We start from the raw sequence: 16684 nt of genomic DNA, 5'->3' as shown, positions 1-16684 counted from the left end.
GGTTCTGTGGAATTTGTAATAGGTTTCCCATTCTAAGAGGACAAAAGGAAGGATTTGTTTATGTGTGAAAAACTGCTGCATTCCCCTACAAGGGCTTTATCACTTACCTTCTGAACAACACTTAGCTTAAAGGATGCCAGATGACAACTGTGGTTTTGTTTGTAATAAAGTGGGGATGGGGACCAGAAATGATCATCTTCAAGGCAGAAATACAAAGTTTAATCTGAAAACTGCTGAAAAAGGTTTATGATGACACAGTGTATCGGACAGGCTTCGGTCTTTGTCAAGCAGATTTACATTCTAGTCAATTCACACACACAAAAAAACGTATTGGACAGTTCTGGGCATCGTCCTAGGCACCTGAGGTTTGCACAGTGTTAAACAAGGCAGGCAAGTCTCTGCTGCCAGGGAGGTACATTCCAAGGGTACCGGGAAAGTACAATAAGCATATAAGGCAATGTCAGGAGGTAAGAAGTACTATTTGGAAAATAAAAGGGTTGGGAATATAAGCCTGCTTTAAACTTGGAGGTCAAAGGTCTCCCTGGGGTGACATCTGAATTGAGATCTAAATGAATGGCAAGGATGAGGCTGGTAAGTCTGAGTGTAGGGCTTTCCGGGCACACAGAATGGCTTGCACAAAGGCCCTGAGGCAGGAACAAGTTTGGCAAGTTGGAGACACCTAGCGAAAGCCCAGGCAGCTGGAGCATAATGAATGAGGCTGTGATTCTTGGCAGATGAGGTCAGAGAAACCAGCAGGGCCCGGATCACATGAACCTCATATGCCACTGGAGAATTTTAAGCTCCTATCCACCAGCTGTAAAACCTCAGACCAATTACTTAATCTCTCAGAGCCTCAGCTTTCTTATCCCAAAACATGGGATGGCAACACTTCACATGGTTTGTCAAAGAGCAATGTTAAAAGCAGAGTAGACACCAGCTCCATAAATGTTTAATCCATCCGTTAATATGCAAAATCCGTTAAGTGTTTTTACAGGTTTGATTACATCTGGATATGCACCTGGTCTTTTTTTTTTTTTTTTTTTTTTGGAAACTGAGTCTCACTTTGTCCAAGCTGGAGTGCAGTGATGCGATCATGGCTCACAGCAGCCCCGACCTCCCCAAGCTCAGGGAATCCTCCCACTTCAGCCTCCTAAGTAGCTGGGACTACAGGCACACGCCACCATGCCTGGCTAACTTTTTTGCAGAGATGGGGTTTTGCCGTGTTGCCCCGGCTGGTCTCGAACTCCTGGGCTCAACTGATCTGCCTGCCTCAGCCTCCTAAAGCGCTAGCCTCATGAAGTGCTAAGTGTGAGCCACCCGGCCCAGTCACTGCACCTGATCTTCAAGATCAGTGATCCCACTGATTTTCTTATGCATATTAGGAGAAGACTGACAAGGAAATTTGCGCAACAAAAATGGTCTCCTCTGTAATCTCAGCACTTTGGGAGGCCGAGGCAGGAGGATCGCTTGAACCCAGGAGTTTAAGACCAGCCTGGGCAACACCACAAGACTCCATCTCAAATAAAAACACGTAAAAAAAAAAGAAAAGAAAAGAAAAAGAAATGCTAAGAATGGTCTCAGGGTTCACTCTAATAATTATTTTACTTATTACTGGGAAAAGTCTTGGAGGTCCTGGAAAAAGAATTCAGTGTGGGAAGGTAAGAGGAAAGCAGTGGATGATCGGTCTGGGAGTAGCTGACTAGATTCCAGCCCTTTGCTGATTTTCTTCCTTCTACTCAGATAAGCAAGACCCTGAGGGGCAGCAAGTACCAGCGGTTTCAGTCCCGTCACCAGGCATCCTGCAGCAGGCACAGGACGGAAGTGCATGTCCTCACTCCCACCTCCCCAAACACATCCTGCCTGGCTGGGAGGGATACTGTATTTAAAAACAGATGCCTCTTTGGAAACTCACACATTTTAAGTCCCGTAAATCACACATGCTGGGTAAAGTAATTACACTTTTGTAGCACTTCCCCTCTGAGCACAAAGGAAATTCTGCTGCTTCTGTAATTAGATAGCACTTTCTGTGTACACTTTCTCCCAGGGGGGCCTCCACTGTCTATCCTATAGGTGGGCGTAAGAGGAATTTTCACAAAACAGGATCCTGTGGATTCAAGAAAAAAAAAATGGGTAGTCTTTAGGATTTCTCTTAGAACAACGTTGGCCACTGCCAGCCTATCTACCCCAGTGACACGAGGATCTGGGAAATTCAGAGGAACGTCACAAAAAAATCAAGTCATGAGAAATAAAACTTAATTAAAAGTAAAGTTGTCCTATAACTTATTTGCAGAGGTTGGTGAGCCAGACCTCATTTTGGAGATTCTCAGATGTCTCATACCTTTGCAAAATCCTAGAGGCTGACACAATGGAACTGCCTAAACATTCCCTTTGCATTTTAAATTTGTGTTAACAATACTGTATTACAACCTGGAATTTGAATCCATCTTCCTGGTGCGATTGGCATTTATTACTGCCATTTCCTTTTTCTCTTTAGCATTTACACAACATGCACCATAATAGGTGCAGCAGAGTTAAAACCTAAGAGAAACACAAATGCAAGTTGTTTTCTTTTTAAGTTCCTGGACTACTTTGAGCTGACACTTAGCTGGGCTGAAAAAGGCAGCAAATTTTTAAAGTATAAATTGAATAAAATGAAAATATGGCCGGGCATGATGTCTCATGCCTGTAATCCCAGTACTTTGGGAGGCCGAGGCGGGTGGATCACCTGAGGTCAAGAGTTTGAGACCAACCTGACCAACATGGTGAAATCCCCGTCTCTACTAAAAATACAAAAATTAGCTAGGTGTGGTGGTGTGTGCCTGTAGTCCCAGCTACTCAGGAGGCTAAGGCAGGAGAATTGCTTGAATCCAGGTAGCAGAGATTGCAGTGAGATGGCACCACTGCACTCGACTCCATCTCAAAAGAAAAAAAAGAAGAAAATGAAAATATGACCCACAGATTAGATGTCTTTGGGCTGCTGACCAAAAGCTCATCCTACTCTTCTTTTTCCCCAATAAAGTCAAGAAAGATAAAAGCAACTTAGAAATTTTATCCTGTAAAAAAACTCACGCCTCTCCAGATTTTATGGTAGCTTGATCTTTCCTTTTAGGTGCAGGGTTGGCAAATGAAGAGTTGGAGAAGTAAAAGCCTGGGAATTAATGGCAAGTTTGAGAGATAAACAGATTCCTGAGTTTTGATCAAAGCAAAAAAAAGCATATGAGAAATACCATATACCAGATTTTTCTAAGCTCCCCTTCAGGCTTTCCAATGGCTAAGTATACCAAACCCTTCAGAAACAGGCAGATTATATGTAATACATTTTTATGTTCCTAAATTAATTTTTTAAAGTTTCCCCATTTTTCCTGATTATTTTCAATTCTCTCCCTTTCTCAAACACTTTTTAACATTACTCCAAATTTTCACTAAATTTTGTATCTCTTTCCTTGCTAACCCTCACAAGGTTTCCTAAAAAGTATGAATTCCATTTTCTGGGTACTCACTCCCAGTATGCACATTTTCAATTATCAGCTCCATGTTCTTGAATTGTTCTGAAAATTGCATTTCAAGATCAGACCTCTCCTTTGCACCCCAGACTCAATAACATCTTCATCTCTTAGGTACCTTCTTTTCTTACCCTTTCCCCATCTCTATTTTCTATTCCTACAAATACAACTGCCACTTAGCTAGTCACCCGAAGGAGAAACCCAGAGGCTGCCAGGCTGTCTCCTTGCTTTCTCTCCCGCACATCTGACAGTTATCAAGGCCCCGAACACCTGGCATCTCTGCCTCAGCTGTCATGGCCAGGCTGCTGCCTCACTTTTGAGACCAGGGCTCTTGAAGCAGAAACCTCACTGCAAGAATGGTTCTCAACAACTTTTCCAAAATTCGCCGCATCCCCCTGCCCATTGGGACATCCTAGAATGCTGCCTTCTGGGGCACATCCACCCCGGTGCCCCATCAGAGGACAGAGTCCAATTCCCTAGTGCAGAGGCAGCTCCTCTACCCACTGTGGGCCAATGCCCCCTCCCCCTTCTTCCCTCCCCTTCTTCTCTCCTGCCATGCCTTGCTTGCTCTTCCCCAAAAGGGTCTTTTGAAGCCTGTGTTCATTCACAGAGCGAATTTCTTGCCTAGTCCATCTCTTCCCCACTGTCTGAATCCTTTTCTCATCAGTTAGAATCTTAACTGAGGTTTAGCTCATATGTCGTCTTTAAAGAAGAGACTCTTCAAACTTCTTTAAAGCTTTCTATGACACAGCTCCATCCCTTCCCTTGCAGGGTTGGCCGTGCTCAACTCAAACAACTACCTCTAATTGAATCCCGTGCTTGTTTATCCACCTGTTTGCTTACACAGAGGCATCACCATTAAACTGTGAGCCACTTTCAGACAGGAACTGCCTCCCTCAGATCTTGGCATCCCTAGAATCTGCACATGAAGACCCTGGCTCCATAGCTTTTCACTGCTTCAGCCACTTCCCCATCAAAGGAACACAATCATCATCATCCCTTCATCAGCTTGTTGTGAGGCTGAAATAAGATAATACATGAAGAGTGCTTGGCACATAGTAAATACCCAATAAAAGGCGATAATTATTTATTTAGTGAAAAGATAAAAAGATTTCTGACCATTCTGCAGGCTAAAGATTTCAGTATTTCCTTTTTCCTGCTATCGGCAACACTGACAAGCCAGGCAGCTTTCTTCTGATACCACAAACATATCCCCTTTACTCAGCTTCACGTTTCAGATACTATCAAGGACCTCCCACCTCCACCCCCAAACAGACACAATACAGGGCAATAAAATTGTTTAAAATAATCTCCTGGTACACTTTTAAAGATAGGAATGTGAGTGCAAGGAGTTATCCCCATATGACAAGTAAGCTCATCCCCACCAGTGGCATGGAATTGACACCTTCATACCAACATAGCATCCATTTTAAATACCTGGTCCCAGATGGCCTCAAGCCCACTGAGCTATGCAGCCACTTCTGCACCAGCTATTAAGGTTCATTCTCCTCATTCCTTCCTAAGTTTTTTTCTTTGACCAAAGCAAGCACTGTTCAAGAGGAACATTTGCATTCCCTTTCCCCTACCCCCAGGCAGACACTAAGGTGCCAAATGAAACTGAACACAAACATTCCAAAGTGGCTGTCACACAGAGCAGGCTTGTTTGGGAACACAGGGAGCTCCGTGCTCTTCCATCTAACCAAGGTTTCTAGAAGCCCTCATCCAAAAGGTCAAATGGAATTCCACAGCAGAAACCAAATTCTAATGGTGAAAATTCAAATGCACCTTGGGACAAGCAGTCCCACACTGACAGTGGCTATCTGATGGACCAGGCAGGCTCACCTGTGCTGGCAAATGGAGGCTTCTGATGACAAAGGGATGGAAGTAATTTTCCAGCCGATCCATCCACGCCTTCTCTAACTCCCAGTGCAGAGTGCAGAAGGGATCCTCAACATTAAACGAGTGGCTGCTTCTTAACAGATTACCTATACAAACTCATAATCACCAACCTCACCGATAAGGCTATTTCATATACATTTACAAAGAATCATATATGTGTATATATGTAAGTGTGGATGTGTACAGAGGGGATTTACCTGGTGCCGGGGTAGGTGTTGAACATTGCGAATACTGTAAAATGGCATAGACCCATACAAAACAAATACCTGAAAAAATAATAACCAGGAGTTAAATGGACATAACAGAATGTGATTTACTGAAATTCTAAAGAAAAATCATCTCTATGAGATGGGACATTCAGGCAAGGGGGATCTTGCAAAAATGTAGGCTGAAAAACTTGAATCCTGGCTTGAAAGCAGCTTAGACTAGATTAAGAAAACAGAAGAAGGCGACCGAGGCTGAAGCAAAGGGATCACAGTATACAGGTAGGTGAGGGCAATCCCAAAAGCCATGTGCGCACTTGACTTTGTGGAGTACCAAGTAGCACTGAAGGATTCATGGCATTGGAGGGCCCAGCAGTGTAGTGTAAGGATGGACTCTGGAAGAGCATCACAACAGCAGAGCAGCTGAAGATCACTAACATAATCAGGATAAGGCAATGAGTAAGAGAAATACTAATAGTAGTAAGGACCACTATGTCTGAGGAACAAGGCAGGCCTGATTCTCGCCACTAGGCTTGTGAGCAAAACTAAACGTGACCAACCTTGGTTTTGTGAATATCACAATTTCAAGGAAACCCTCAAAGCAAAAACATTTCATTCTTTTTGTTCACACGGTCATTTTAGAAAACTTAAACACTGAAAAGCATCAGAAAGTAAACAGCAATGACCTGTAATCTATCAGATACATTTTATTAATGTTTGGTTTTATGAATATATATTTATTGGAGAACTGGCATCACACAGTATAAAACTTTAAAATCAGTTCTTTTCATTTAATATTACAACATGAGAATACAAATATAGTCTTCAGAATGTCTGGAGTCACTGAAGCTCAGAGGTAAGGACAGGTTCTCCTCTCCAGCCTTTAGAGAGCATGGTGGCCCTGCCAACACCTTGACTTCAGGTTTCTGACCTCCAGAACACAGAAAATAGTATGTAACTACATATGTATAATACATAACAAATATGTATTTATATATAATACATATTTTATAACCCATGTGTTTTTCTCTTTAAAAACGGAACCTTTAGTGGCTGCATAATATTCCCCCTTCTGGAATTACACAATGATTTCGTTAGCAATTTCTGTATGTTAGATACAGAGTGTCTCCGAATTGTCACTGTCATAAGTCACTCTGCAAAAATCATTCCTATATATAAATCTTTGATACTGTTTCCTTAGGGTAAATTTCTAAAAATAAAAGTACTAAATCAAAGGGCCTGAACACATTTTGACGGTGTCAGTCCTTTCTGAAAAGCCGCACTAATTTATATCACCACTGCTCTGCACAAAAGTACCCACTTTATTGCCTTATCACCAGCACTGAACACTTTCATCTGTAAAGCAAAAATTAATATGAACCTACAAAAATCATATGAAAGCATCTCCAGAAAAGAGCTTCTATCCCTTCTAAACTACCCATCTGAAAACTAAACGCCACTGGCAACGAAGAAGCCTGCAGACGCACGCAAGGGTTTATCAGGGAAATGTTTAAACCGCTACTGAAAAAATAACTCAAAAGTGCATGCCGTACTGGCAGGGGTCATGGAGCATCAGTTGTCACCAAATCCTATTCTACAACTGAAATATATGTTTATTGCATTGAATTGGACTATTGGACTCGGAATAACAGAGATCCCCAATCTTGGTTAAACTGTATAAAACCATTCTGTACCTTCCTGAAGTCATAATGTAGACTGACTTTAATGCTCAATGAAAATTTGAGGTTGCCTGATACTGACATTACCCTCTCTGTAGCAACTGTAAGAAACAATTTTCTTTACAACCCCAATATTTTGGCAAAATTAGTAAACACTTTAAAAGAAGGAATGCAAAGTAAAGGTTTGTATTAACCTCTGAAGAACTGACTTTATATGATTTCTGCACATCTTTTTTGATCAATATTCCAACACTTCCATGTTTTTTGCTTCTTTAGTTTTACTATAAGTACAAGTCAATTCAAAGCAATTTAAGGAGAAATTAACACCAGAGCTTCAATATAATAAAAGGCCTTTTAAAGATGTTTTATAATCGGCCTGAAAAGTACTCAATGACATGCATAAAAGTAGAAATAAAAACCAAATCACATATTTAATCTAAATTTCTATTTTGAAAATTCAGTGACCAACAAATAAGTTACTTCTAGCTATAAGACAGAAAAGGTCTTCATATATTTGAAAATACTTTAAACTCAAATTATAACTGATTAGCCAAGACAATTATGGATCTATTACTTATATATTAATTTTTATAAAGTCTGATTGCAAAATTAGAGAAATTCTAGGAATCATTTTATCAATTGTAAAATATAAGAAACGGTATGATACTCTAAACATATATAAACAAACCTTGTAAATCTGAGATTTTGACAACTGATTAGTCTTTACAGGACAACTTGCTTAGGGGACACACACGCATAATACATTTTACGTGTATTATACACGTATTTAATGTAATAATACATTAAAAACCAGAAAGCTAAATGTATCATCTGTCTTACACAACTGGCTAGCCAAATCCTAAAATTATTTTTCCTCAAAGTTTTCAATGCTATCTAAAGTAGAAGTATTAATACATGTTCTGCCCAAGTTCTCAAAAACGTCCAACCTTAAAAAGCTGCAAAAATTCTCCTAGATCCTGAACTGTTCATTCTATACAATTAGAACCAAAGAGGCATTTCAGCACAATTATTTCAGGGTAAGCATTAGAAACTCTCAAAAGCGCTAAAATACACTAGTTGATAAAAGGAATTCATTTCAAAACTAGAAACACAGAAAAAAACAAACCTGGATTCTACAATGTGGAGAAAGCCGAAACCACCCTCATGATCTGTGAAATAAACTATTTTCCCTTAATGACGATTGGACTCATTTTTCCATGTCAGTTCAATGGCCACCAGAAATTACAACAAAACACATTTTTCCTCTCTTGTCATTATGTGTGTGTGTGTGTGTATATATATATGTATATATATATATATATATATATATATATATATATATATGTTGTATGTGTGTGTTCTGTTTACCGGAGTCCACTGCCAAGGTTTTTAAATGTGTTTAAGAGCAAGTTGCTGATGCGATGGGTGGGCAGGGAAAGGGTCAATGTAGTGGTTTTGTGTAATGCCGGGCTCATTTATGGCACTTACCAAATACCCTATTTATTTTAATTGTGGCTTTCAGGGTTAGAAAGAAAAAAAACAAAAAAGAGGGTAAGAGTATTTTTCAAGAACAAAATATAAACCAAAAATAGGAAATTAAGGCAAAATTACCCGGATCATTCAGGCCACCTTAGTTTCTTTTCCTGAATTTCTGACATTATAAACCCCCCTCTCTTCACAGTCTTATCTGTTTTGTCACGACATCTCTTGGACAACTTGGGTTCTGAAATCTTCCTACCAGTCCCCTTATTTTTTATATAACAAGTGTTTTGCTAAAAATATCGATACTTTCTGGAGCCACATGCCATTCCTACCTGAAAAAGAACACTGTCAGGTAACAGGACAAGTAAGAGGCAGCAACCATACTGCAATGGTCCGCGATTATACAGCAATTATTACACACAACCTCGCAAGGACAGAGGAGCGTCCAGGAACAGGGCAGGCAATCCCTCGGTCCTGGCAGCTGTTAAGATGGGTCAAGCGGAAAAATGTGCCTTTTCTATACTTAATTTTAAGTGGGTATGATTTTTAGGACATTGAACCTCTTTTGCTACCTACCAAAAGGAAAAAAAAAAGTGTTCTCAACTGAATAAATAAAGAAAGATGGTTTGATATAATATTCTAACCCTGAGAAGCAAACAGATTGCACATTTAGCTGAAATAGGAAGATTTCTGAAGCGATAATTATTTTGATATGGTAAGTGAATTAGTTAACTATAGTAATTCCTAAAAAAGCAAATTTAAAAAAGCATTATTTTTAAATTTTTTTAAGTGGTAGGGAAAATAAATAGCAAAGCAGCCAGTAAAGTTCAAGAAAAAAAGTCAGAACATACCATTCAACTCTCCATTGCTTTGAAAAAAGAAACGCCAGTAGCATTCCTACACTTGTAATTAGAAAACATGCATGTAAACAACTCTTCAAATAGTCTTTTATAATAAAATAGAAAATGTCCTCGGGTGAGAAAGCAATTTTTGACTGACTGCAACTCATCTAGGTTTTCACTACCATACAACTGGGTAAGAGAGTAAAATCTCCTATTTTGCACTGTTCGGCATAGTCTCGCTCCTCTACCTTCTCCACCTAAATAGTTCCCATTTTCCAAGTGGACAATGTGCAGAGGACTTGTATGTATTAATTCCTCTGCAATTTTGGTTTCACTATCAGAATTGAAGTTTGCACACAACAGTGTCTCAACAATGATCTCAACATCCTAACGCTTTAGAATCCGTTTACCTTCTGTGTTCACCTATATCAGGATGCAATACCTGTGTGAATCTTTTCGGGTCATATTGAGACATGCACTTTCCTGCATCTGCCCACACTCTCAAGTTCCTCTAGAATGTTAAGAACTCAACTGTGTGTGACATTAAAAAGTACGCCAGAAGTAATTTCTTGGACTCCAGATAATGTACCTGCAGAAACAGTCATTTGGTAGGATACCACAAATATCCTACTACTGAATTCTGAAACGTTTGTTCCTGAGTCCGACTCCCCTTCTGACCACATCTACTCAATTTTGTTTCCACCGAAGGAACGCTCCGCAGTCACAAAACTTTCATCGTGAGGACGCACCACCTAAAATGCGTGCTCAGAAGTCAAAGTCCTATAAAAGTATCCTCGATGAGCATTTGGTGAATTGCTGCGTTTTTAACCCTCTTATTCTGCTCCCCTCATCTGCACGGCCCTAAATTCGCAAGCGTTCACCGTCCAGGTTCGGGGTCTTTGACTCAGCAGAGAAGAATGTGGCTGATGAGTTATCTATTAATCCAAAAACCCTCGGCTAGAAAGATATTTCACCAAGAACTTTTAACACGGAAAGGGAGGGGGCAGGGAACAGAGGTATCTTTTAATGAAAACTTTTCCCCGAGTTTCTTCCTTAAACTGCCCCCCGCTACCCTGAATCCACACACAATTTCCAGCCCCAGCCCTAAGTCCTGACCCTCCGAGTCCCGATCATCTGAGGTCACCCAGGAGTCAGCTCTCGGTTCCACTTTTTAAATCCCGGGCAAACAAAGCTGAGCATTATACTTACAAAAGTCTCCGAAAAGTCCTTACAGTTACGCAATTTGGGGCCCGCAGACGCGCGTGGACACAAAAACACACTTTCCCGAGATCCACCCTCCCCGGGCCACACTGCGGGGCTGCGTCCGGGACACGGGCCATGCCTAAACCTTCCACCGCCGCGCCCCGGGCCCGCGCCCGCGCCCCGCCGGCAGTCCGCACTGGGTCCCGGATTGCCCCCGCCACTGCACCGAGCCGCCCAGTACCTCCTCCTCCTGAAGGTTGGCCTCGCTCGGGGTGTTCTCCTTCTCGGCTTTGCCGCCGTTGTTCATCTTCCCGGTCCTTCCTCGCCGGGCCGGGCAGGGCTGGGGCGCGGGGCTGGGCGAGGGCGCGCTCGCCCACTGTAGCCTTCCCCGGGCGCCGGGGCTCCCTCGGGCGGGCGCCGCGGGCTGCGGGGCTGGAGCTGGAGCCGGGGCAGTGGCTGTCGGGCTCGGGCTCGGGCTCGGGCTGGGGCTCCCGCGGCGAGACTGCGACGGCAGCGGCGGGCGACTCAGGAAGTACGAGGGAGAGACGGGGCAGGGCGCGGGCCGAGAGCGGGGCACCGAGACAATCGGGCCCCGGGAGGGCGACCTGGAGAGGGAGGGCGGGAGCCAGGGGAGGAAGGAAGAAGGAAGGAAGGAAGCAAAGGATGGGGCGAGGACGCGCGTCCCAGGAGTAAGCGCAGAGAGTTGGGGCTGGGGGCTGCAGCCGCTGGAAGGAGGGGACGGGGGTGCCTAGAGAGGAGGAGGAGGAGGAGGAAGAGGAGGAGGAGGAAGAGGAGGAGGAGCGGGGCGGAGAGGCGCGGGCGGCGGCTGGGACGCTGGGACCCGAGAGCCGCTGAGTGCGCGCTCCAGGCAGGCTCTGGGAAGTCCGGGATGGAAGCAGCTCCCTTTCTCTCGTCTTCCTCCCTCCCCTCTCCCCTCCCTCCTCTCCGCGCCTCTCCTCCTCCCTCCGCCCTCCCTGGACGTGGGCTGCCGGCTGCAGCCCGGAGGGACAGGGCGCGGGACGGAGCCCCCCGCGGGAGGAGGGGCCGGCGGCCGGATGGCGCGCGCCGGGGAGGGGCCGCGGGCCGCGGGCGGAAGCGGCGACCCCAGCCCCCGACTCGGCGGTTGGTCAGAGGGCGAGGGCCCTGGAGGCCGAGGGCAGGGGAGGTCGGGTCCTGCCGTTCCCTCGGCCCCCGGGGGCCCCGGCGTCTGCGCGCCCCGGGACTTCGGGGACCCTGCCCAGCCGGGGCCAGGACCGGGAGCTGGGATGTGTGCGACTTTTGTTTGCCGGCTTTTACCAAGGGATTTGCACCCCTGGCCCTAAGCCCACCCTTCCCGAGCCAGACCCGGTTCTTCCCCTGCTGCTTGAATGACAGGATGAGAACTCGAGGGACACCGGGGACAGCCCCCTCCGGGCCGGCTTTTTCAGGACAGGGCTTCAAACCCATCTCCAGCGCGGGTCCTGCGACGCGCCCGGAGCCTTCCCCGCTTCGCTTCCTGGGCGTCCCGCGGCCCCCGACTCCTCTCCCAACTCTCACCCGACTGTTCTGGGATTGTTTACCTGGCCTCTCCCTCACCCTTCAGAAAGCTCCTTCCTGGAAGAAAAAACCACAAACTTACCCTATTTATCTTTTTAATCCCACGGCTATTTAAACGAGCTAGCGGGTGTATAGTAGGCACTCAAATATTTGTTGGCAAAGTGAATATTCCTCATTGCAGGCAGAGCTCGGGGTCCACACGGAGGAATTTCAGAGGCTGAAAGCACGCTTGAAGAAGAAAGGGGGCCTGGGCTTTGCACCAACTTCAGGATTGCGTACTTGTTTCCTCATCCGTTAAATGGGAGCAGCTGAATGTGTCTCCTAGCGTTTTCGAGATTGTAGGTTGATAGAACTATGTACAGCACCCAGTATTCATTCTTGCTTCGTTTAGGTTTACAATACATGGAAGCTAACATTATTATTAAGGAAACTTCCATTTTTCCCGGGCCTCAGAAAGCTTTTCCAATACTCGATCGTTTAAGCTTCTGGTTTTTTGTTTTGTTTTGTTTTTTTTTTTAGAAAAATGAGGGTCTCACTTTGTTGCCCAGGCGGATCTCGAACTCCTGGCCTCAAGTGATCCTCCCGCTTTTGGCCTCCCAAACTGATGGAATTACCGTCTGGAACCACTGTGTTAAACTCTTAGATTTGACTGCTACAAATGTATAAATGTGGAACTCCATGTATCAGTGGGTTTTGCCCCACTTCTTACTCCCAGGAATTCTCCGACCCAGCCTGCTGCTCCTGTCCTGCACCAGTAAGTTTCTAACTACAGTATTTGCTTAACTGTTTCTCCCCACCCCCCAGCAGACATTCTTTATACTGATTTAAGTGCTGCTGGGGATGGGGAGGGGGGGGGCGGCTGTGGGCGTTGCAGATAAGGACCCTCCCTTTAGGGAGTTTAAAGCAGTACGGTGGCTCACGCTTGGAATCTCGGCACTTAGGAAGATAGAGGAAAGAAGATTGCTTGAGCCCAGGAGTTCAAGACCTGTCTGGGCAACATAGTGAGACCCTGTTCTCCACAAAGAGGGGAAAAAAAGAAAAGACAAAAAAATAAAGTGGTATGGAGCCAAGATACTCTCAGAATCCTCTTTCCGATTATGGAAAGCGAGGAAAATATTTGCTTTAAGGGCATTATGAGAAAAACAGTAGTGATACTTAGATTTACATACTGGGTTTATCTTGGGGGTTTGGAGATTTTGAAACAGGAAGATTTCCATAGGGAAAAGATGTTTTTTAATTGCTGTCATAATGTGATTTCTCTCTAAGGGGAACAAACATGTATCCTGGATGAAAATAAACCAAGTCTATTGAAATTGCAACCCAAGACATTCAGAAGAGACAAGGCTACAGTGAATCTGGAAAGTTTGCACGTGTTTGGATGTATTGATTGCCTTAACTGGCAGCCCTTTGCACTGCCAGCTTCTCCCTCAATTACATGAGGAACCACGAGGGGGCAATGTCTTCCCGAGCAATAATAGGTGAGTGGTGGTCTTAGGACCCCGTGGTGGCCCATGATGCTAGCACTGTGTCTTTGGCCATTCTTGCCTGTTATGGAGGGTAGTCCACAGAAGGGCATGGTCTTCTTGGAGCCTGGCATGGGCCCAACAAAAATGACAATGTAGTCAATAGTTCCACTCAGACTTCACTTGGGAGCAGGTGGACTACGTTGTGTGATATCAGGATGCCTGGAGAACCTCTCCTATCCCCACCCAGGGAAGCATGGCTTAATTCCAAATAAAGAATCTGGTTCCTTTGTCTTTAAGCCAAGCCAGGACTTTGTCCATTGTTAAAAGTCAAAAATCTCTGGGATAAGAAACAAAAATAAGTTCCAGCCGGGGCACGGTGGCTCATGCCTGTAATCCCAGCACTTTGGGAGGCCGAGGTGGGCCGAACACATGAGGTCAGGAGTTCGAGACCAGCCTGGCTAACATGATGAAACCCCGGTTCTACTAAAAATACAAAAAAATTAGCTGGGTGTGGTGGCACACGCCTATAATAGCAGCTACTCGGGAGGCTGAGGCAGGAGAATTGCTTGAACCCGGGAGGCAGAGGTTGCAGTGAGCCAAGATTGCGCCATTGCACTCCAGCTTGGGCAACAAGAGTGAAACTGTCACAAAAAAACAAAAATAAGTTCCAGGAGAGGATCCTTGTCTGGCTTATTCACTGTTGTATTCCCAGCATCTAGACAGTGCCCAACACATAGGAGGCACTCAGTTATTTTTTAATAAATGAGCATTTTAAGTCTGATGGGTTACTGATTCTTAGGCCTGAATGTTATCACTGGATTTTTCCAAGATCCAGCAGGAAGGACTAAATCAGTGGAGATGTCTGAAAACAGGTAGTCACAGCAATGGCATTAGGCAGGGTCTTGGCAGTGTTTTGTTTTTTTGTTTTTTTGTTTTTTTTCTGAGAGTCTCACTCTGTTGCCCAGGCAACATTGTTTAAGAAAATGTCTCACCCAGGTGAGAATTGTTCAAGCAATTCTCCTGCCTCCGCCTCCCCAGTAGCTGGGACTACAGGTGCACACAACCACACCTGGCTAATGTTTTTGTATTTTTAGTAGAGGCAGGGTTTCCCCATGTTGGCCAGGCTGGTTGGTACTGAACTCCCAAACTCAGGTGATCCACCCGCCTCAGCCTCCCAAAATGCTGAGATTACAGACATGAGCCACCGGCCTAGCAGTGGTCTTTAGTCATGATTTTGCAGGGAGGACCCTAGATAGAGACCTTGTGCAGAATGAAACAACTGATAAGGTTTCAAACAGTAAAAGATAAAATCCCACCATTGAGGCCAGGTGCAGTGACTCATGCCTGTAATCCTAGCACTTTGGGAGGCCGAGGTGGGCAGATCAGCTGAGGTCAGGAGTCTGAGATCAGCCTGGCCAACATGGTGAAACCCCATTTTTGAAAATACAAAAATTAGCCAGGCCTGGTGGTGGGTGCCTGTAGTCCCAGCTATTCAGGAGGCTGAGGCAGGAGAATCGCTGGAACCCAAGAGGCAGAGATTGCGGTGAGCCAACAAACATCACACCACTGCACTCCAGCCTGGGCAACAGAGCAAAACTCCCGTCTCAAAAAAATTAAAAAAAAAAATCACACCATTGATTTTGACATATCAGACAATAAAATCGACGCTGATGCAGGAATGGCTATACTATATAGTCAGTGGTGAGAGTGACATTCAGGGTGTTTTCAGAAAAACATATGGGGTTGGGATAATATGTCAGGAAGAGAGATTCCTGCTTTTTGTCCTTTCCATGAAGAATAGAGTTATTTGAAAGAGCAATAATGTATTACCAATAAAACTCAAGGAAAATCTGTAAACAGACTTTCGCTATTTGTAAAACTTGGTGATTGAAGGCAAAGAGTTTGAGTTTGGGGGAGGAAAATGTACCTTCAATCAGGGTATAAATGATAATTACAACTTGCTTATGACTTTAAAAAAAAGATTCCAAAGTAAGATCTCCTCAGTAGCAATAGTTCCCAGGCATCCTGAGAATTATAAGACAACAAAGGGTTTTTTTTTTTTTTTTGAGACGGAATTTCGCTCTAACCAAGGGATTTTATATCCTGTAATAGTTGTGCTGAAGACCAGAAAAGTCCGCTTTCTCCCCAGCCTAACACTCTACCTACCATATTGCCTGACCTTCGAGATTACCTTGAAAGGGTAATATTGTACACACACCTGTAGTTTCTTATTACTCACTGCTGTTTCTCTAGCAGTGTTCATTTCGAGGCTTGCCTTAAGAAATCCAAACCTATAATTATGTCTTAAATGTTTGCCTTTGGGAACTGCAGACATGAAAGGTCTATTTTGAGGCGATTTGCATGGCATGAGCTTTGTACCTATGTTAGCTTTGCAGCAGAAAGCTGCAGTATCTACCACGTGTGTTGTGATTGTCTCTTAACCCTTCGGCTCAGCCAAAGAAGTTCTTGAGGCCAGAGGGGCTGTATTTTATTGGTTTTTGTCATCCTTGACACCTCTCTCTCCCTCACCCGGTGCATGCATACTCACCTCCAGCTCCTCTCCATCTTCCCCTGATTTTTTTATTTATTAATTTATCATTGTGGCAAAAGACATATAACACGAAATTTACCTTCTTCACCACTTTGGGTTTTTTGGTTTTTTTGTTTTGTTTTGTTTTTTTGACATGGAGTCTCACTCTGTTGCCCAGGCTGGAGTGCAATGGTGCCATCTCGGCTCACCACAACCTCCACCTCCCAGGTTCAAGACATTCCCCTGCTTCAGCCTCTTGAGTAGCTGGGACTACAGGCGTGTGCCACCATGTCTGGCTAATTTTTGTATTTTTAGTAGAGATGAGGTTTCACTATGTTAGC

At 44.3% G+C, this 16684-nt stretch overlaps 1 protein-coding gene and 1 long non-coding RNA gene across 4 annotated transcripts in view; one reads left to right on the top strand and one right to left on the bottom strand.

Annotated features, from left to right (window-relative positions):
* RBPMS (RNA binding protein, mRNA processing factor) overlaps window positions 1–11728 on the bottom strand; it is a 191442-nt gene extending 179714 nt beyond the window's left edge. Inside the window, exon 1 of one of the 3 annotated variants that reach the window (XM_025394222.1) lies at window positions 11053–11728. In XM_025394222.1, the coding sequence (XP_025250007.1) occupies window positions 11053–11118 (66 nt within the window). In that variant the 5' untranslated portion in view covers window positions 11119–11728. The remainder of the gene's footprint in view (window positions 1–11052) is intronic. The other 2 variants (XM_025394223.1, XM_025394221.1) reach the window with 2 other exon arrangements.
* Window positions 11729–12875: 1147 nt separating this feature from the next.
* Window positions 12876–14114, top strand: LOC112630092. The gene is made up of 2 exons (XR_003120811.1): window positions 12876–13101; window positions 13614–14114. It is a non-coding gene; the product is annotated as an uncharacterized LOC112630092 (long non-coding RNA).
* Window positions 14115–16684: the final 2570 nt, after the last annotated feature.

The sequence above is a fragment of the Theropithecus gelada genome, chromosome 8, assembly GCF_003255815.1.
Source record: "Theropithecus gelada isolate Dixy chromosome 8, Tgel_1.0, whole genome shotgun sequence".
NCBI classification, from domain to species: domain Eukaryota; kingdom Metazoa; phylum Chordata; class Mammalia; order Primates; family Cercopithecidae; genus Theropithecus; species Theropithecus gelada.
Note: the sequence above shows the minus strand (reverse complement) of the source record. Positions and strands in the feature narration are given on the sequence as shown.